General features: G+C 37.4%; 1 protein-coding gene across 3 annotated transcripts in view; it reads right to left on the bottom strand.

Annotated features, from left to right (window-relative positions):
* Positions 1-22,072, bottom strand: part of SBF2 (SET binding factor 2) — a 450,441-nt gene that overhangs the window by 43,154 nt on the left and 385,215 nt on the right. For all 3 annotated transcript variants that reach the window (XM_032427050.1, XM_032427051.1, XM_032427052.1), the window contains exons 19-27: positions 19,064-19,326; positions 16,751-16,923; positions 15,640-15,713; positions 13,937-14,132; positions 10,625-10,743; positions 9,245-9,420; positions 7,181-7,326; positions 4,240-4,438; positions 1,314-1,510 (exon numbers count right to left, since the gene is read on the bottom strand). In XM_032427050.1, coding sequence (XP_032282941.1) covers positions 1,314-1,510; positions 4,240-4,438; positions 7,181-7,326; positions 9,245-9,420; positions 10,625-10,743; positions 13,937-14,132; positions 15,640-15,713; positions 16,751-16,923; positions 19,064-19,326 — 1,543 coding nt within the window. The remainder of the gene's footprint in view (positions 1-1,313; positions 1,511-4,239; positions 4,439-7,180; positions 7,327-9,244; positions 9,421-10,624; positions 10,744-13,936; positions 14,133-15,639; positions 15,714-16,750; positions 16,924-19,063; positions 19,327-22,072) is intronic.

Below are 22,072 nucleotides of genomic sequence, written 5' to 3'. Positions count from 1 at the left end.
ATTAATTATAAGATGTGCCATTATCTTATGTACTAAGAATTAAAAATTCTTCCATTTAAACTATGACAATTCTTTCTGATCACATAAATGTTAAGATGTATCCCAATTTCAAAGATATTAAAATGTAAGCATATGTGTGAGCTCAAAAATATGAAATATTTTTATATTAGATTAAAAATATCAGAAACCAGTGGAATAAAATAATTTTAATTTTTCCAATGAAAAGCTCAGTGATATATTTATCAGGACTCTGAAATGATTCCCTCACTTTACGTAACTTATATGCTGTGTTCTATTATATCTACTGTGTGGCTTGGGAGGATTTCCCAGTGTCCAAATAGTTCAAAGCCAATTGTGTTTAAATATACCAATGTTGAGACTCCAAGACAGGTGGGATAATGCTGCTGCTGCTGCTGCTGCTGCTGCTGCTATGTTGTGTGTGTGCTGCCCTCAGTCAAGTGAACGGTCAAGGACATACTAGCCAACTTTTAACTTTCAGGAGGAAAATGAATGAGAACAAAAAGGAGATATCAAAAGCACATGGTTTTACCTGCTGACCCACAGAACTTGACTTACCTCATTTCCAAAGAGTTAAGAACACAGCCAAACCTAAACTGGATCTGATATCTTGGTGGTCTATTGTTTAATTTTATTGAGCATCTACTATAAACTAGAAGTTATGGGAAAGATCAGCAAAATATAGCTCCTGACTAACTTCAAGACCCCAAACATAGTGCTTAAAAATATCCTCAGAAAAAAGGACAGCAGTACTATCTGCTTTCTTAAGTTGGCTTCCCTCTAGCTTCCTAAAATATCCTTTGCTTGAGAGCTTCTTTAAAAAAGGCAGCATTTTGGTCATTAGTTTGCTGACTTGTTTGTGTGTGTGCATGTGACTTGTAGGAATGAGATAAAATATCTCATATTACATGGGACAGAGAATCCCTACTTGCCTCTGAAGCTGTTAAATACAATTGGATGCTTCCCAGAAGGAAAGAGAAAGATTAGCATAATCTAGTTTCCATCTGTGGATACTTTGGTTTGCTGAAATGAAAATAGCCTAGAACCAAAGACTTTATTATGATAATTTCTATTAAAATCCAAATATAGACAGACATATTAAGCAAGATGTCAAATTCAAGGTGTAACCCCCACATTGTCAAGTAGTACATGTTTTATATCGCACAGTGGAAAGCCTGAGTGTGAGAGAAGGCTCAATATAAGGGCACAATTGGCATTCCCAGATATTACTTCCTTTATTTTTAGGAATTCTCTGAAGTGAAATGATCGTAACTGTGCTGCAGAGAGATGCTTACCTGCCTGAGGGGAGTTCTGAGATTTGAAAAGACCAACTACTCCCTTCCCATGGAATCCTCCAGATCGGAGAAGCAGGGTACTGCTTCTTGAGTTCTTCCAACATACAACAGGCAGGCGATTGTGTCGATAGCAGCGGGCAACTCTTGGTAAACTACTGTCTTGTACAGCTTGAGGTACAACTAAAAGGCCAGGATAGCTTCAGGGACATGGAAAGGAGAAAGAGAATGATTGGGATTGCAGGGGGTGGGGGGGGAGAACAGGAAAGAAATGGGGGGAGAGGGAGGGAGAGAGAGAGAGAGAGAGAGAATATGAGAACATGAATATCATCATATCCCATAATTTTCTAAGGCTCAGAAACATACTGGTTGAAGGTTAAGATACTTTTTTAAACATGGAACTTAGTTTCAACTCAGTTCTCCAGGGGTTGAGAAGAAACAGCCGAGATGTGAAAACAGCTAAATAAACCCATTAATCTGTAGTCTTTTTTGAAATAAGCCCCCTTTAGTGATACTGCAGACTTCTGTGGAATAACCTAAACTTAGAAAATAAAAATGCGATGTAGAATTACTAAAAAGGCCTCTGTTAAACTGATGATTCCCTTTGCGTTATACACTACTTTTTGTCAACTTGAAATAAAGATTGTAAGATTACTGGATTAATATCAACTTTATGAGGATGACAAGCCAAATTATCAACTCAATAGTCTGCTGAAATGACAAGTGAGCATAGAGTACACTAGTATTAGCCTGCATGAGATGGTGAAAGAACTAAAAATCAAAACCAAATGATTTTTGGTATGAGAACAGTATGTTCAAATGTCAAAATAAGTTTAAATATTAACACTACATGTTGATATTTTTTTTAAAAAAGATTAGCTCATGAAGTTACAGGATATGACTGGGAAAATACAAAACAGACAGGAGTACTTTGTTTTTATAGATTAGGAAACACAAGAAGATAGGCAGGTTTCAGAGTCATTTCCTTTAGTTTATTTAGAAATACTATTCCAAAGAGATTTCATATTAGAAACCTCCCAACCTCTAATCCCATATATTTGCCTGCGAGTATGTTTGCTCTTCTTCCTCTTTTCTTTCTTTCTTTTTTTAAATATAGGCTCCACACCCGGCTTAGAGACCAATGTGGAGCTTGAACTCACAACCCTGAGATCAAGACCTGAGCTGAGATCAAGAGTTGGATGCTCTACCAACTGAGCCACCCAGGCACCCCAAGATAACTGTACTCTTAATCCCTATCACCTATTTCATCCATCCCTCCATCTACCTCCCTCTGGTAACAACAATCTGTCTGTTCTTTATAGTTCAGAGTCTGTTTTTTGGTTTGTCTCTCTTTTTTTTCTTTGTTCATTTGTTTTGTTTCTTAAATTCCACATATGAGTGAAATCATATGGTATTGGTCTTTCTCTGACTGACTTATTTTGCTTAGCATTATACTCTCTAGATCCATCCATGTTATATTCTAGATCTATCTATGCTGTTGCAAGTGGCAAGATTTTATTCCTTTTTATGGCTGAGTAATATTCCATTACACACACACACACACACACACACACACACACACACACATATATACACACACACACCCATCTTCTTTATCCATTCATCAATTGGGCTGCTTTCATAATTTTGTTATTATAAATAATGCTGCTATAAACATAGGGATGCATATATTCTTTTGAATTAGTATTTTTGTATTCTTTGGGTAAATACCCAGTAGTATGATTAGATCATAGGGTAGCTCTACTTTTAATTTTTTGAGGAACCTCCATACTGTTTTCCACAGTGGCTGTACTAGTTTGCATTCCCACCAACAGTGCACAAGGGTTCCTTTTTCTCCACATCCTCACCAATACCGGTTTCTTGTGTTTTTGACTTTAGTCATGCTGACAGGTATGAGGTGATATCTCCCTGTGGTTTTGATTTGCATTTCCCTGATGATGAGTGATGTTGAGCATCTTTTCATGTGTTGGGTGGGCAGGTATTTGTAAATTTAAACTGTCATTTAAAATAAGATATCTATGGCTCTTCAGGATCAGAGGGGTTGAAACTAATAGTAACATTAAGACAACTTTCTAAAATATGTACAAGGCTTACAATATACAAAGTAGTTTCATAGCATTATTCTATTCAATCAAACTGGGAATTTATGAATGCAAAGGAAACAACTTACCTGGAGATGAAAATGCTTAAACTTGTGGATGGCGGAAATGTAGTTTTAATAAATATAAATATAGAGCATGGAATAGAACTTAATTGATAGAGGAAACAGTGAGAGATGACAACAATAGAAGAAAACATGTTCATTTCCATTCTCTAATATCCCTTGAAAATATTCTAATTAGACAGCGTAAGAAAACCCTGTCTACACTTGGGTCAACAAACACAGTGTGGGCCCAAACAGGCTCCGCCCATTCATTTATTTACCATCTACGGCTGCTTTTGTGGCAGAGCAGCTGCAATGAGACCGTATGGTCTGCAAAACTGAAAATGCGTACTATCAGGTCCTTTAAAGAGAAAGTTTGTAGACCCCTGGCCTACAGCAGACCATTTCTCCTGTCTACCTGGGAAAATCCTGTTTTTATTTCAAGTTATCTTCAGTCATGGTAGAAAAGATGCAAATGGGAAGAGAAAGACAAGTAAAAAAAATCCTAAAGAAGACAAAAACTTTTACCTTTCACCTTTTGCTCTAATCTAGGCACTATTCATTGATATAATTATACTTCTGAGAATGCCAAGGAGATGCTTGCTCATGCTGCTAAAAAATGTCCCTTAAACACACATATCCCTGGAGATCTTGCTCTTAATTTTCTGGTATTTTTCTCCCTTTGGGTTATGATGACAAATGGCCCATTCAAGACAAAATAGAAGAAAGGAAAGGTGTCTTTTTGGAGCCCACTAACGGACTTACCTCCGGCACAGTGAATACATCCTGTTGGAGGCAGTGATTCGAAAATACTCTGGTTTTGAGCGAGAAGAGCTGCCACTTATGGTTCCCAGACCTAAACGCTGATAGTCTCTGAAACAAGCTTTTTCCACTAACTGTTCCATTGTAGACTTCTCTGAGGCCTTCAGAGTGGTACTTGTGGGGAGTTCACTATCATCTGAAACTGTGAAGGCAGAAACAGATTTTGAAAAAATGATATGGCTCAAAGTAGAGGATTAGAAGCTTCCTTTTGAAGAGGATTCTTTTTTTTTTTTTTTTGCATTTAAATTTTTTTATTGTTATGTTAATCCCCATACATTACATCATTAGTTTTAGATATAGTGTTCCATGATTCATTGAAGAGGATTCTTAAACCAAGAGTGGTTTATATTAGGGCTACAGGCACGATGTATGTATTAAATCCTGTTAATTCCTTGAAGAATCATTATGTTCAAACATAAATTAAAACCATAATGGATAGTCAGGAAATAAAACATCAGGGCCTCAAAATGCCAGGGAAGGGGTGTGCCTGGCTGGCTCAGCTGGAAAAGGATGTGACTCTTGATCTTGGGGTTGTGAGTTTGAGTCTCACATTGGGTGTAGAGATTACTTAAATAAATAAATAGGGCGCCTGGGTGGCTCAGTTGGTTAAGTGACTGCCTTCGGCTCAGGTCATGATCCTGGAGTCCCAGGATCGAGTCCCGCATCGGGCTCCCTGCTCAGCAGGGAGTCTGCTTCTCCCTCTGACCCTCCCCCCTCTCATGCTCTATCTCATTCTCTCTCTCAAATAAATAAATAAAATCTTTAAAAAAATATATATATATATAAATAAATAAATAAATAAATAAACTTTGAAAATGCCAGGGAAACTAACTCAAATTTTCTAAAAATAATAGAATTTTGGATTCATTAGCCATATTTTTCTGTTTCAATCAGGCTTGCTTATTAATGCCAAAGTATAGTGATTTCTATTTAGGACTATAAAATAAACATTCAAATTTTGTCAGAGGCTAACTCAACAGTAAAATTTATCTTTAATATGATCACTATACAAACTTCATCATCCAGGTTTCAGTTAACTTTTCAGAACATAAACTTTTTGTAGAAATTTCTAGGTTAGGCAGAAGTTCACTCGTGGGAAAAGACTTTTCTTAGAGAGGTATCAAGAGGTTATACTTTTTTTGTGGAAAATATTTTTGTCAGAGGATGTGGTATACATGGGAAACTCCCTCATAATTTTGCAATCACAGGTTACAGAATCACTTAAGATTTTAGATGTGGAAGGATTTATCCAATAATCAAGCATTTAGGGAGGATTTAAGAAAAACCCCTAACATTCCTAATTGTACAGCATGTTCTAACTAAAAAAAAAAAAAATCCATGTTAAAAACTGTCCTAATTTACTTTATTTATTTCTACAGTGAGAGAAATCAAATTAAGGTTTCAGAATTTTTGGATATGTACTCAAAGTTCTAATGTCAAAGGGAATGATATGGCTCTTTTCCATTTAAAGAAAAAAAATACATAACATAATAAAATAAAATAAAATTTAAAAAAAGAAAAAGGAAAAAAAAGGGAGTGCCTGGGTGGCTCAGTTGTTAAGCATCTGCTTTCGGCTCAGGTCATGATCCCAGGGTCCTGGGGGCTCCCTGCTCAGTGGGAAGCCTGCTTCTCCCTCTCCCACTCCCCCTGCTTGTGTTCCTTCCCTCGCTTTGTCCCTCTCTGTCAGATAAATAAATAAAAAAATCTTAAAAAAAAAATAAAATAAAGAAAAAAACCGTAACAGCTTATCCCTACAAATACAAGACTTTGTGTTTTAGTTTGTGAACTTCACAATGCAAATATACCATCAGGTACCAGTTTTCTGTTGGCTTTTTATTTTCAGAGGAGCAAAGAGCATTATATAATTTGATCTTTTGGTAGAATAAATATCATAAAATAACAGTTTTTCTTCTGTGTAATCATAAGAACTTCAAATTAGAAGAGTCAAATACCAATGGGTAATGTCTTTATGGCTTTCCGTGTGACTCTAAGGAGGCCAGGGTTCCAACAAATGGTCATTCCAGTAATGCAATGGTGGGTCTTTTCATTGCTCTCAGAGTATGTAGGTACACCTACTGAAATCGAGACCTTTAGCCAGTGATGTCTCTAAATATGAGGTTTCTTTCTTCAAAATGTCCTTATTATTATTATTAGTAGAAGTAGTAGTGGTATAGTCACTAGTGATTGACTTTAAGATCCTGAAAAGAAAAAGGGTGCAAAGGTATCCTGCCTATTAGATCAGATTCGCCCTAGTGTTAATTCCATAAACATACTCCATAGTGGGTTAAGGAACAGAAAACAGTCAATAAGCCATTTTGTGACTGGTTTCCTGCCTCTATTTTCCCAACTGAGAGGTATCTCAGCTTCTCAGATTCTGTCCTTTTGAATATTTACCAGGCACTTTTTTTCTTACCATCTAAGAACCCTTTCATCTTTGGTCCCTCATTTTGATTCAGAGTACCCACAATGTTCTTACCCCAAACCCAAATCTTTAATTTTGAATACCCAATGTCCTTGTTTCCTTATATTTATTGCATAACAATAAGGTACAGGGGATTACTTTGTACCTAAATTTCCCATGCATTGGGGTTTCTTTCTTTCTCCCTTTGATGAGACCCATGTGACAATGGCCAACCAGCTCTGTGGATTTAGTAAAAGAGAAGTATAATTTAGCAAAATCTTATCTGAACAATGGAATATTGGGAAAATAAATATTCTTTTTTTTCCAATTCTGAGACGCTGGTAAGTGCCTCCAATCTTCTCATGAGGTTTAGGTTCTTGTGAGTCAAAGTTTAAGGGCAACTACATCTGAGTCTCTTATTCTTATTCATATAAGAAGAAAGAATAAAACCAATTCATGAAGGAAAAAGGAGTTCTCACATACCTGATATGTCATCTTCTTCATTCCATCCAGGACGATTCACTCGCTCTTCCACAATTGTCCCTGTCCTCCTCTTCAATAAATACTGCCGCCCAATTGTCATTTTCCCTGCCCTTTTGGCACCTTTCACAATTGTTTTTGAGAAGGTGCTACAAGTCATAAAACCAAAGAGACCACCAATTTAATATGAGGACAACATTTACATTTTTTGATACCTACACGGCTCCACTTGTTTCCTTTCCACATCCACAGCTACTAGGATTGTCCAGACCCCAGTAAGCCTCTCCTTCTTTAGATCATTTTGTATATGGCAGTAGACTAATTTTCTATAAAACACTGTTGTCATCAGGACAGTTGTAGACAAAAAGTGCAAGAACCTAGAGTGGCACATAAGCTACTTACTCCAAATTTAAACTCAGTTTGGCTTTTTGGTCAAACATGCCCTTTAAGGCACTCTGGTTATCCACGCCACTGCCTCTACCAGCCCCCACAAGCCACGCTGGTAGAAGTCCTCCTGCATGGGAGCCCATTTGCTCCCCTCTCTACTAATTCAAACTCTTTCTACTAATTTGTAGGCTTTTCTTTGAGATCATATGACAATTATAGTTAGCACCAGGTTTAAGTGTGTATGTGTGGTGCCCTGCCTTCTGACACCATAAACCTTTACATACTCGACAATTCTAAGGTGTTTTAAATCTTAAAACTGCTATATCTCCCTTGCAACTGGATAGATTAAGCTTGACACAAAGAGGTTGATTTTATATGTGTGTGTATGTATGTATTTCCTTCCATAGTCCATAGATTCTAAACATAAAACACCATACAAAGCTTTGTATCTTCCATAGAGGGTCGGAATAATAGATGTCACAGGTTCCTCTGTGACTCCACAGTGCTAAGACAAGATGCTTCACTCACTACTGTAAATACCTAGGAAGCTGCTCATGTTTCAGTGTATCATTTCTGGATCTGCATGGTCCCCTTCACTTACCCGGTAACAGTGGTACAGGGGGTCAGCTATGCAATTTAGTAATGACACAGTGTCTGGAACCTCAACTCTTCTATAATCTCCAGCCTACCCCACTTTTAGGCAAAGAAAAGGGCTTTTCTCCAAAGTCTGCAGAGTACTCCTTAATATGTAATTTGTACTGGCAGATGACCAAATTCTAAGCGATGAATGAACTGAACTTTTGGCCCCTATATTTTATCACTAATCGAAGATAAATTTTAAGCAATTGTTATTTTGTAATAACTGAAATGTAAAAGTTTCAACATAAATTACTAAAAATTTTCATCAGAAAATAAGGGGTCCCACAAAGAAATATGACAACTAAATGCAATGCCGGATCCTGGAATGGATCCTGTACTAGGCAGAAAAAAAAAAGTAGCTATAAAGGATCATCAGCAATTTGAATAAGGACTCTGGGTTAGATAGAAGTTTTATACCAATTCAATTTCCTGGTTATATACCATGGTTTGTTCTTAGAAAATACATATTGATATATTTAAGGATAAAGGGGTGTTATGTATATAACTCAAACAGTTTAGGAAAAAATATATATGAGAGAGAACGATAAAGAAATGGAGCAAAACATAAACAATTGGTGAATCTGGGTAAATGGTATACAGGAATTCTTTGTGTTATGTGGTAACTTTTCTGTAAATTTGAAACTGTACCAAAACAAAAAGTTATAAAAAAGAAAAAAATAAAGGCTACCATCTGTAGATCAAAGCAAAACTGTCTGGATATCAAAGAAAACTGAAGGGCCTGCTCAAAGGCAGTTAGAAAGGAATCAATATGGGTAAAAGGGGGAACAGAATTTCACATTCTAAAAATATATCATGAGCAACGGACATATTGGTCAAAACCTCTTGTAGCGTTTAGTTTTTGAAACTTGTTCCATACATCAGTGCTACCGTTCCATAACTTTCTGAGCTAGGTTCAATGGGCTTGACAGAATGGCAGACAAAAAGAGCTGTCATGTACACACTGACACAAAGGATAGGTCATTTCCTCCTGACAGGGAGCTATGAAAAGGCTGAAATGAAGAAACTTGACTGTCTTCTTACCGGAAGGAGGTGTTCTTTTCCTTCTGTTTCGGTAAAATTATTTGTGGGGTAGTTTGTCCAGCAGCAAAAGCAAAGGTGGTGAAAATGGACTGAGGATAACGGAACTTCATTAGCTGTTTCTTAAAGATCTCTACTACTTCTGGACTCACTTCTTCATCAAACGCTACTTTAATCAACTAGAAATAAAAAGAGAGAAAATACCTTAGAAGGATTAATTAAGGATTTCCAGATAACTTCCCCCAAGTTACTGAAATAACAGAAAATAATACTAAATGGCAGAAGTCCAGAGGTTGAGGGGACCTTGGATATCATGTAATATAATTTTTTATTTAAAGAAAAAGGAGTCAGAAAGGTTTACTTGTCATAGATGGTTCACCGGCAAGGAAAATCATCTATCTTGAAGTTGGGTTTCTTTAAGACTATCTTTTCTATGATGGGATAGAGAAATTAACTTATAGTGGCTGAAGTAGGAAACATGTCCTTCTTTTTTCTCAACTGTTGGTTATAGATGGGGAATTTGGCCTAAGGAAGCCTCTTCTTAGATATCATAAATCTAGTATATAGAATCCTAACCAATATAGCCAGGCAATATTCCAGTTTAGAGTCCTTTGGCAGGTGGAACAGTGAAGAAATCCCTAGGAGGCCCCTGCCCCCAGGTGATGGGAGAAGGTCTGGAGCCTAGAGATCAGCAGCCTCACATTTCACACAATGAGCACATGGAGGTCCTAGGGTGGCTTCCTGGATAGAAGGAATGAGGCAAGAACCGGTGCCCTCAAAAATCTGAGAAGTCAGAGACAAGGCATAAAAATAGGAAGAGCAAAATATCACAGACTGAGAACTGTAAAAAGGAAAAACTAAGAGAAGATCACTCTTCCAGTGTCTGCTTTGTATCAGTAATTCCACAAGTTCTGATACATTCAAAGCCCCCTAGAAAAACCTCTGCTTAATTAAAGGTTATTTAGTTAGTACCAATAGTACTTTAGCCCTGACTATAATTCTTAGAGTTTTATCTCTTCCACAGGAGGGCCATAGGGCATTTCCTTCTGAAACAGGTGCCAAGAGAACTGCTTTCTATCTACAGCCTTTATCAAACACAAAGGTATGACTTGGCAAAGAACAAGAGTCAATAGTATGTGTCTGAATTTCTAAGATCACTAAATATTGACAGATAATCTGTTGGTACTCAGTTGGCCAAGGGGTTCAGGAAGTGGGGGATTAAATACAGAATGATTCAGGGGTTTACTCAGTTCAAGATTACCCTCTCAGACCCTCTGATCCTCCTCATCCTCTAACTTCTGACCCCATTACCACAGAAAGTGGCCACATCATTTGTACAAAACTTTTAAATAGTAGTAGAGGAATGGCTCCCTTTCTTAATACCTGAAAAGATGCTGATGTAATCTGTAGTCCCTCTTGCTGCAACTGGTTCTGCATCGTAATCTTCTTCTCCTTGGTGATGGAGGCAATAGGAAAACTCCGCACAACTGTCTGCTCACCAACTACAGGAAAGCAGGACACACACTCAGCAACGGCACTTTACTGCTTATTTATAGAGTTTCTGCTTCCCATTTTATCAGCCTCTGCTAAAGAAATGTATTAGGAGAGGACAATGCCCAGGAATGCAGTGAGAGAAAATGCCATGATTCTAGAATCACATTCATTGATTTTATTGCATGACAATTCACTCCTGAGACATGATCCTTTCCTGGAGCGAATGAACCATCCCAGTCTGCCTACCTTCATTTTTTCTATTTCCCCAACCTGCTGTGTGCCACACCAGATCACCTGGCTTAAGGCAATCTTAAAGATTCTTAATCTTAACAGCACCCATGATATTTAATGTAAGTATAAAGCAAAAGAGAAAAGATTTTTTTTTTTTTTAAAGATTTTATTTATTTATTTCAGAGAGAGAGACACAATGAGAGAGGGAACACAAGCAGGGGGAGTGGGAGAGGGAGAAGCAGGCTTCCTGCTGAGCAGGGAGCCCGATTTGGGGCTCAAACCCAGGACCCTGGGATCATGACCTGAGCCGAAGGCAGACGCTTAATGACTGAGCCACCCAGGCACCCCGAGAAAAGATTTTTAAAATGTGTTTCCATACGTGGTAAAAGGTGCTGTACCTTGTATTTGTGCCTTCAGAGAAGATACAGGACTAAGCTGAGGCTGAAGAGTTTTAGGAACTTAAATACTAAAGCAAATAAGGGAAAATATAATTATTTATCAACTACTAGAGGTTGCGAAGATGCAAGTCTAGAAAATAAATAGCACATGCAAAGCCTCTCTTGGAGAGTTCAAAGTTCCCCCTGGAAGAGAAGAGTCACATGCCGAATATAACATGTCATTAGGTCCTTGGTTTGAGGGACAGGGCTTTAAATATTTCAGAAAGGGAGAAGATTTCTGCATGCTAGATGACTTGAGAATGATTCCTGGAGGAAAGGAGAGGGAAGGTGAGCGTTGAAGAGAACATAGGTTTGGATTTGCAGAGGGAAAGAGGAGGGAATTCCAGGCAGTGGTACAAGTGAAAGAACAGGAGCAGCAATGGGCAAGGCGCCTTGGCTAGTAAGCCGGAGGGGTGAGAACTGAACTAGGTTTATGAGTTCATACGTACATCCACTTATCATCATCAGAATTTCTCATTCCCTGGATCTGTCAACTCCTAACCTGGAAAATTCTGATTATGCTCTTATGTTGAGCTCATATCCAGAGGCTAAACAAAATTACGATGTATACAGAATTTAAGTCCTAGGATGTATTAAACAACCTATGCTTATATAACACATATAAAATTATCAGATTCCTGTGTGTCATTAAAGGAGATATTTTGAATTAGAAATTTAAAAAGAGAAATAAAAGAGGCAGTAAGAAGGCTTTCTCTGATAAAAATAAATTCCCTAAAATACAAAATTGACCCAAAAATTGACAGGAAAAAACAAGAGAACAATATAAGCTGTCACACTAAGTATGGTTTTGATTTTTTAAAAAGAAATAAATTGGAACAACTTAAGTGACCAAGTATCTCATATACTTATATCCCCAGAATGTATGTTTGTGGCCACTGAGCTCCCAAGTCACAGTACAAAAGAAATTGTAAGGGGCGCCTGGGTGGCTCAGTCGTTAAGCGTCTGCCTTCAGCTCAGGTCATGATCCCAGGGTCCTGGGTTCGAGCCCCGCATCGGGCTCCCTGCTCAGCAGGAAGCCTGCTTCTCCCTCTCCCACTCCCCCTGCTTGTGTTCCCTCTCTCGCTGTGTCTCTCTCTGTCAAATAAATAAAATCTTAAAAAAAAAAAAAAAAAAAAATTGTAAATACTGGATATTTAGTTTCTTTTAAAATTACATTTGCTTTCAAATACAAATATAATTTATGTATGGTGATATGACAGGAGAGGGCTGAAAAATTTTGCTCCATTTTCACTCTTTTTCTTTTTCTTTTTTTTTTTTTTTTTTGAGGCTGACAGTCTTGCTTTTTTTTCACTCTTTTTCAATGAATACAACTATTACTATAGATTCATTTTATTTATTGAATTTTATGAGCTTTTTGTTATTATATGGTAAGCACTCTTTTATGAATAAGACAATAAACCATCTTGATCCTATCCAAGCATCTAAAGACCACTGTCTAACAAAATGTGCAGCACATATAGCACATCTCATCAAATGTTACTGAATGAATAATTGCAGATGAGGAAGGAACTTTAGTGACCATTTATCCTAATGGTTCTCAATCCTTACTATGCATCATAATCACTTCTGGGGCTTAAAAATGCACAGATGCCTGGGTCCTAGAATCCTATTCCAGGTATTAATTCAACTGTATGAGGACTGGGCCCAGATTGGTAGGTTTTTTTTTAAAGCTTCCCAGATAATTCAAATATGCAGTCAAGGTTGAGAACCACTGAATTATCACCAAACAAGCCCAGTTCCCTAATTTTATAAAAGGGGAAACTGAAACTCAGAGAGAGGTCAGGGGCCTTAAGATATCAAGACTGGTCAACAGCAATCTAAATCTGAGCTTCTTATTTGGAGAGCAACAGTTCTAGCCCAAATCTTATATGCTTTTCCGATCAACCAGAAGAGTTTAGAGAGAGATTACAGTGATTTAAAAAAGATAATTCAGACTTGATAGGGCATGCTATTCCTTCTAATATGGAAGACTGCATAGAGTAGTAAAAAATAGAAATAGAAGTTGAGGGAGTTTAGTGAATGGAAGTTGCCTGCCAAGAGGGAAAGTGGGTTAGTTGAAATGTGACGAGAGGAAGTGGGGTTAGTTAGTGTTGTACAACCTTGTGATGCTTAGCATAACCTTCCACAAAAGGAATCATGTATCTGGAAGACCTGAGCCTTAGAGTTAACTACAGGACTCAGAAAGGTGGGACAAATCAGCAGGAGACATTGTTAGCAGCTATATACTATGAATATCCCTAAGTCACAATATACTGCCTCATGAAATTATGACTGTTTCAGTGAATGAACCCTTGATTTACTGTTTAGAAGATACCCTTGGTTCTTTAAATAAGACTCTAAAATCCAAATTATCATTAGCTTTGACAGACAAAGGATTCTAAAAAATAGTTCGTGACAAAAGGCTTACTTTGAATCAGAAATGATCTGTAAATTATTGCACACAAATGGAATCAAAACCTCAAGTAGCAAGCACATGGATATCCATATTCTGATGGCATAATAGGAGTCATACCTAGCTGATCATGGGGAGTCCCCCTGAAAAGAATTCTATATGTGGTGAGGAACAAGGCTCCTTCTGCCGGCAGGAGCTGAGGGCCTCCAAGAAGGCCTCCAGTAGCTTCTTCTCTTCCATCAGGGTCTAGCAGGACTCGAAGACCTTCACAGACAATTTCTTCTCCTGGCAGTAGGGCAGGTCTAAGAATCTTGGGCTGACAACAGAGAAAGCATTTTAAACACAAATCTTGTGGGGTTTCCAACACTTAGACCAAAGTTATCTTTTCAGTTGCAGATCTAAAAAACCTGAGTCAGACTGCTTAAGTAGCCAAAATGAGAAAACAGATTTGGGAAGGGGCAGAAATGATGTTTTTGCATCCAAATGTGGAAAGATTCTTTGCTTATTAACAGTAAAAATCATTGGATATTACAAAGACGTTTAAAATATCTATTCAGTGGAACATTCTGCAACCATTAAAAATAATGACCTAGATCTATATGTGTTAACATAGAAAGATATCAAGGATACATTGTTAAGTAAAAACAGCAAGCTGTAAACCAGTATGTATATTATAATTCCCTCTTTTTGGAAAAAGAAAAAAATCGTGAGAATATGGACCAAACTGTTAAAGGTGGTACTATCATGGTTAAGGGCAGAGGTGAGGTGGGGTTGGAAAGACCATGGAGGACTTTCACTTTGTATAATGTGTATTTCTTTAATAGTTTGATTTTATACAAAGAGCATTGTTACTTCTGTAAACTTAAAAAACAAATAATTAGAAAAACAGATGCATCTTTAAAAGGATCTGCCCTTCTTGGCCTTTATTGAAGATTAACACAATAAATGGCCATATGATGAACAATTACACATCTTGGGAAATACACAACCACATGATACACTCCTCTGAAGATACCAGTGCTAAAAGGAAAAAAAAAAATCACCTCTCCTGAAGATCTAATATGCTTATTTTTTACTAAGCAATAAAAACTATATAAATCAGTACTATTCTTTTTGTTGGCTCTAGGAAGCTCAGAGCTAAATGTAAAGCCAAAATTGTAATGATCATGTCTCAGATTTCTCATAGAAATATCTTGCCTATCCATCTGGCTTCTGATTTTTCCTTTGAATTTATTTTTAATAGTTCTGTTATATAGGTAAGAGGGTCCTGACCCTAGTCCACAGACAGGTGCCAGACTAGGGGCAAAATAATCATCAGGGAGGCTGGTACTTGAAAGTTTAGATTCCCAGGCCAAAGTCTCAGGAAACTCCAATTCAGGAGGCTGGGGTGGGGTTCAGGACTCTCAATTTTTAATAGACTTCCCAGATTCCCAGATGCTTGTGATGTATGCTTATAATGTAAACAGATTCAGGAACCTAGTATTTTTATGGTAATTGCCTTAAGTCCTTTTTTTCTGGAAGTAGGCAGGGCATAAAATCTTGGCTTGGGCTTGGAAGTTAGAATGTTCATAATTTATGCCCTGCCTATAAAAATAGACTCAACAAGAGGCTATTATTGCTCCTTTGTTGAATCTACTATTCTACTTCAGTATCTGTTTTAGGAGGATCTACATGATAAACTCCTCTGAAAGTTTAATGTATCATTAAAACTGGAGTCTCTGTAAAAGGTTAGGAGTAGGTACTTTCTGCGGCACAAAAGTCTATTGTTGCTGTTTTTAAGAAGAGATGTTATACCCTGAAAGCATGTAGTCTGGAATAATTACCTTCTGTATAGGTGGGAGTCTTCTACTCTCTCGATGTACTGCTTCTAGGGTCTCAATGTGCATAGCTACAATTCCTAGGATAAGTCAGAGTATTCAAAATAAAAGAGTACAAAATAAGCAGAATTAATACAAATTCTGAATATTTTAGAATTAAAAACTAATCACAGTTTGGTGGTTCCTCAAAAAGTTAAACAAAAATTACCATATGACTAGCAATTCCACTCCCAGGTATATACCCAAAAGATCAAAAATAAGGACTCAAACAAATAATTGTATGTGAATATTCATAGTAGCCAGAAGGCAGAAACAACCCAGATGTCCATCAACAGTTGAATGGATAAACAAAATGTGGTATATCCATACAATGGAATAGTTTCGGGCATAAAAATGAATGGCATTCTGATACCTGCTACAACCTGGAAGAACCTTGAAAACATAATGCTAACTGAAAGAAGCCCGACACAAAAGAACAAATACTGTATGATCAAACTTATAGGCAATATCTAGAACAGGCAAATTCATAGAGATACAGAGCTTACCAGGGGCTACGGAGATGGAGAATGGGGAGTTATTGCTTAATGGTACAGAGTGTGTGTTTTGGTGATGAAAAATTTTTTGGTAAAGGATAGTGGTGATGACTGCACAACACTGTGAATATGATTAACATCAGTGAATTTTACACTTAAAATAGTTTAAAGTGGCCAATTTTATGTTACATATATTTTACCATAGCTTAGAAATATTAAAAAAATTAATCAGAACATAAATAAATAGCATGACTAAACTACATGGAAGACAAGTATTAAAGGTGTAGGGGCGCCTGGGTGGCTCAGTCGTTAAGCGTCTGCCTTCGGCTCAGGTCATGATCTCAGGGTCCTGGGATCGAGCCCCACATCGGGCTCCCTGCTCCTCAGGAAGCCTGCTTCTCCCTCTCCCATTCCCCCTGCTTGTGTTCCCTCTCTCGCTGTGCCTCTCTCTGTCAAATAAACAAATAAAATCTTTAAAAAAAAAAGTATTAAAGGTGTTATGCTGAAAAAAATAGACCCCTAAAAACAATTCCTACTCAATTATTTCCAATATTCTTGTTCTCTAATATCTGTAAATTGATTACCTGGTATCATGCAATGAAGGCTCTTGATGTGATCCTGAGTAACTCCACTCTCTGTGCAAACCTTGTCAATAAATCGGGTAATGAATCGCACAACAGAATTGGCGATGTCATTATTCTCTGAATCTTCAAACCCACTTTCTGTATCATAGCTTTCAGCTACACTTCCTGCAATACTGAGAAAATCAAGGAAAGAAATCATGGTTAGTACTCAAATGTAACAAATGACTATTCTATCATAGTCAATTTTGATAGAAATTTAAATTTGTCCACATTATGATATCCTACTTGCCTACATCTGAAAGCTACTGTCGGGCATTGTCCTTTGGACCCAAATTTGTTTTTGTAAGAAATACTTCTGTCATTCTGCTAAATAGGAACTCAGGAACCACAGAAACTAAAGCAAAAATAGACTCTTTCATTTATTATCTGATACTTGAACCTTCTAAAAAAAAAACAAAACTGTTCTCTCAAGTTAATTACCACATAGAGTCAGACAAAGTAATATGCTATCTTTGGCCTTTGACAACTGGGAGACATGTTCCCTGGTAGGCAAAGTAAAAGAACTTTTCCCAGAAAATCGCATATTCTTCCAAATGGAAGAACCAAACTGTCCTGTGAACCTTTCTGTTGCCAACATTTGTCTCTTTGAGTGAACCACAACACTTTGTCACTTTGAAGCCATTAATCTTCTGTAGGTGATAAAATCATGCAACAGAAGGGAATGAATTTGAAACAGTGGATGTGAAAGCTCAATCCTGTCCTTGCTGCTTATTCAGTTCCCACTGTTCAACAAATACTCCTGCCTCCTATGCCTTCTTTTAGACAGCTAATCATGGAAAAGACTCATATGTCTGTTCTAACCCACTTAGTTCTCTTTCCTCCAAATCCAACCACATTCACTGAATCAGTTTTAAGGTAAAGCTAAACAGTGAATATGGCCTCACATCATCCCAAAGCATTAAAGAACTTGAGTGCCTTAGCCACTCAATAGGTATACTTTCAAGGAGCATGGTCATGTATAGTTTGAAGCGATGAAGGCCTAGGCTATATTGTTCACATAAAATAACTCTCTGAAGGAATAAATAAGAGACCCACGCAGTTGACTGCATGGTGTAAAAGGCTGACTTCAAAACAACAAAAAGTTGTCTAGCCTGGAAGACTAGAAGCTCTTGGGTGTTCTTGACAAAAATGAAGTATCTGGGATAGGGAGATTGAAAGGTTGGGGTCAGAGATGTGGGCTTGTGGATGAGTTTCTAAGAGAGTATGAAGAGCATGGAAGAGGGATTGAGAATGGGAGAGAAGAGAAGCTGCCTGAAAGAGCCTGAAAAGGATTTACAAGAGTTAAAAGAACTACCAGCATGCTAGAGCATCACTGAAGACCTAGAAGGTTAGAATGTCACTACTCTTGGGTAAGCAGTTCATTCATTCATTCATTCATTTAATCATATGTGCAACCAAATATTTATTGGGCACATACTATATGCAAAGATCTGGGGGTACAGCAATGAATGAGGCATATGATAAACAAATATATGAAAATAAATCAGGTTGTAGAAAGTGTCATGAAAGAAAAAAAATGCAAGATAGGAGAAAGAGTGATGCCTGTGCTACTTAAGATACGGAAGTCAGGAAGGCCTCTCTAGGTAGATGGCATTTGAGCAGAGAATTAAATGAAGTGAGGGAGTGATTCTTGTAACTATTTCAGGGAGAGTATTCCAGATTGTGGGAACAAATACAAAGACACTGAGGTAGTATTATGCTTAGAGTTTTTGAGGATTAGCATTAGAAGGGAGACCAGTGTTCTTGACAGAAGAATGACAGGAAATAAAGTCAGAGCAGCCATCAGGAGCCAAATCCTCTCAGGTTTATTCTCAGTGGTATTGGAACTCAATGTCAGGTTGGGAGCAAGGCATGGTTGAGGACATGATTATAGACAAATTCAGTGCATACACTGAAAAAAGGAGGGCTGAGAAACAAATAATAAGTTTGGCAAGAAGTTCATTAGTAATTTTCCAGAGTGCTTTCTGTAAATTGCTATGGCAGAAAGTAACTGAAGGGTTTGGTCAGTAGTGGGTGAGAAAGTTGAAAAATTGGGTCATGAAAGAAAAGAGACTGTGGGAGGTGGTTACACATAGTCAGATGAAGTGAAGGTCTTTTAATATAGAAGAGTTGAAAAAAAGAGAGTTGAGCAAGTCTGAAGGTAAGGAAAATGCTTAAAATTTTGAAATATGTACAGCAGTATTTGCCCAAAATATTTTATTTTGTCTGCTAAGCCAAGAATAGGAGGGTCTCTGGATGTGCACATTTTGGTACCTGTTTGTGACAATGCTGTTGCTTCCACTCTCCCAGTCGCCTGGTGCTGATGTTCTCAGGAGCTTGTTTTTACTTGTATCCAGTGGGACCAGCAGGTTGACCATGAGGTTTGCAAAATGAATGGCCTGACTGAAGACAGTGCTTTCCTCACGTTGCACCAGCTCCTGCTGAGTTGATTTGCTCAGAGAAGGCCAAAGGCGTAGCTGCTCAGCTGCCAGGTCCATTGCTGTCTTCTCCTGATATTGGTCATCTGGAAGCTTATCCTAAAAAAATAAAGCAAAACAATGCAAATCCATGACACAAGCTTCAAAAACATTGAACATGTTTCAATTATCCATCTATTAAATACCTATGTCACCAAAAAAAGGAAATATATAAATGAAACATAACAACAACAACAATAAAACAAAATCAACTCTTTTCTGCCAGCTCCAGCCAGCCTTAGTGGAACAATGTCATAAATCCAAGGAAGCGGCAGCAAAGCACAGATGGCTACACTTTCACTGCTAACATTTCACTGCGTTTATTTATCTCTATGGCCCCATCTCTTTCCAACTGCCAGTTAAACAAATTGTTGACGTGAAATATGTAAAAATGAATGAATGTCCAGTAGCATTTACTCATATTCTGATATGTTTCTTCTTTTCTTCTCTTTGGGAGGAGGAGACAGAATGACGAAAGTCATAAAAAATAGAGCTAGATTTCCTAGTAAATGTGGGAATCAAATATTATCAGGACATAGGTATAACAATGGGATTTTATTTTATTTTTTTATCAAGTCTTTTTTTTTAAAGATTTTATTTATTTATTTGACAGAGAGAGAGAGAGATAGTGAGAGCAGGAACACAAGCAGGGGGAGTGGGAGAGGGAGAAGCAGGCTTCCTGCTGAGCAGGGAGCCCGATGCGGGGCTCAATCCCAGGACCCTGGGATCATGACCTGAGCCGAAGGCAGACGCTTAACGACTGAGCCACCCAGGCACCCCTTTTTATCAAGTTTTTAATTTTATATTTATTTATTTACTTACCTATGTATTTATTATTTATTTATTGGGGCCAAGAATTTTTATTTTTTTGCATATTTAAGAAAATTTATCTATTTTTATTTAAATTCAATTAACATATAATGTATTATTGGTTTCAGAGGTAGTGATTCATCAGTCTTATATAATACCCAGTGCTCATTACATCACGTGCCCTCCTTAATGTCCATCACCCAGTTACCCCATCCCCCCGCCCCAGCAACCCTCAGTTTGTTTCCTATGCTTAAGAGTCACTTATGGTTTGTCTCCCTCTCTGATTTCCTCGTTTTATTTTTTCCTCTCTTACCCTATGATCCTCTGTTTTGTTTCTTAAATTCCACATATAAATGAGATCATCCTGAATTTATTCGTCTCTGAATTATTTCGCTTAGCATAATACCCTCTAGTTCCATCCACATTGTTGCAAATGGCAAGATTTCAATTTTTTTGATGGCTTAGTAATATTCCATTGTGTTTATATACCACATCTTCTTTATCCATTCATCTGTCGATGGACATCTGGGTTCTTTCCATAGTTTGGCTATTCAAGTCCACTGACCTTTAAAACTCCAGGTTTTAAGCCCCGCTGGTTGCAAGAACTCATGAAATTTGGGCCCTCTTACTTTCTAAGCCAATTGCTATGGGAATTTGTTTTCTCCATGCACTCCCCTGTGCACTCTCCGGTGCAGCTATGGCTCCCTCCCTCCTGCAGTGGCCATGAACTCTCTCTCTCCCAAGCTGCATCTCCGCACTTCCTACCTTCTTTGATGTGGCCTCTTCTCTATCTTCAGTTGTGGAGTTTGTTTTGCCAGTCTTCAGATTGATTTCTGGGGTATTTAGGATGACTGGATAGTTACCTAGCTGTATTTGTGGGACGAGGCAAGCCTATGCCTACTCTGCTGCCATTTTCTCAAAATCTTTTTTTTTTTTTTGAGTCTGACAATAGGATTTTAAAGAGGAATTTCCTAGTAGGCTGAAAAGTTAAGAAAAGCTAGTATATCTAGTCTCACTTGTACCTAATCTAGGTATCATAGAGAGACTTCTTTAGAAGAAATGACAGAGAAGCAGTGACATGTGTTTGCTCTACAAATGCTTTTGAGATATACCAGTGTTAGCTTTATATCTGCTTAAAAAAAAACTATCCAAAGCACCACACCAGCCCAAATATTTCTGGAACGTGACCTCAAACTAATTTGCATCTGTTATAGTTACCCCTTACCCAAGTATATTTGGTGTTTTGAAAGAAAAATCCGAGTTTTACATTAAATTAAGTAAACAATTCACACTAACAGTGTATAATAATAATTTGGAATATGAGATAAATGTCAGATAGTGGTATTTTTAATTAAAGTTTCCATTTTTATCATACTCAAGAATAGACAATGTTTAAAATTACATGAGACATAGAAATACTTGAATAGTACTATGTAGTTCCTATTAGAGATCTAAATTCATTTATCTCACATAATAATATAAAGTCAATTTAAAATGGAGGTTGATGCAAGATGCTTAACTGACTGAGCCAGCCAGGTGCCTGCAATTTTCTTATCTTAAAATATTTTCTTGATATTTTTCTTTCTTTTTTTTTTTTAAAGATTTTATTTATTTATTTAATTGACAGAGAGAGAGAGAGAGAGAGAGACAGCGTGAGAGGGAACACAAGCAGGGGAAGTGGGAGAGGGAGAAGCAGGTTTCCAGCCGAGCAGGGAGCCCGAGGCAGGGCTCGATCCCAGGACCCTGAGACCATGACCTGAGCCGAAGGCAGTCACTTAACCAACTGAGCCACCCAGGCGCCCCTTGATATTTTTCTTAAGTATATTTATGCTGATAAAATATATGGAAACATATAGAATATTCCTAAAAGGAGAACTAGATTTATTGCTGACATACTTTCAAGAACTATTGAATTTTATATTTATTTCAGAGTCATTTTTGTTTGTTTTGCTTTTATTTTGTTTAAATTCAATTAATTTTTTAAAAAATATTTTAT

Source organism: Phoca vitulina, unplaced genomic scaffold (assembly GCF_004348235.1).
Source record: "Phoca vitulina isolate PV1807 unplaced genomic scaffold, GSC_HSeal_1.0 scaffold36, whole genome shotgun sequence".
NCBI classification, from domain to species: Eukaryota; Metazoa; Chordata; class Mammalia; order Carnivora; family Phocidae; genus Phoca; species Phoca vitulina.
Note: the sequence above shows the minus strand (reverse complement) of the source record. Positions and strands in the feature narration are given on the sequence as shown.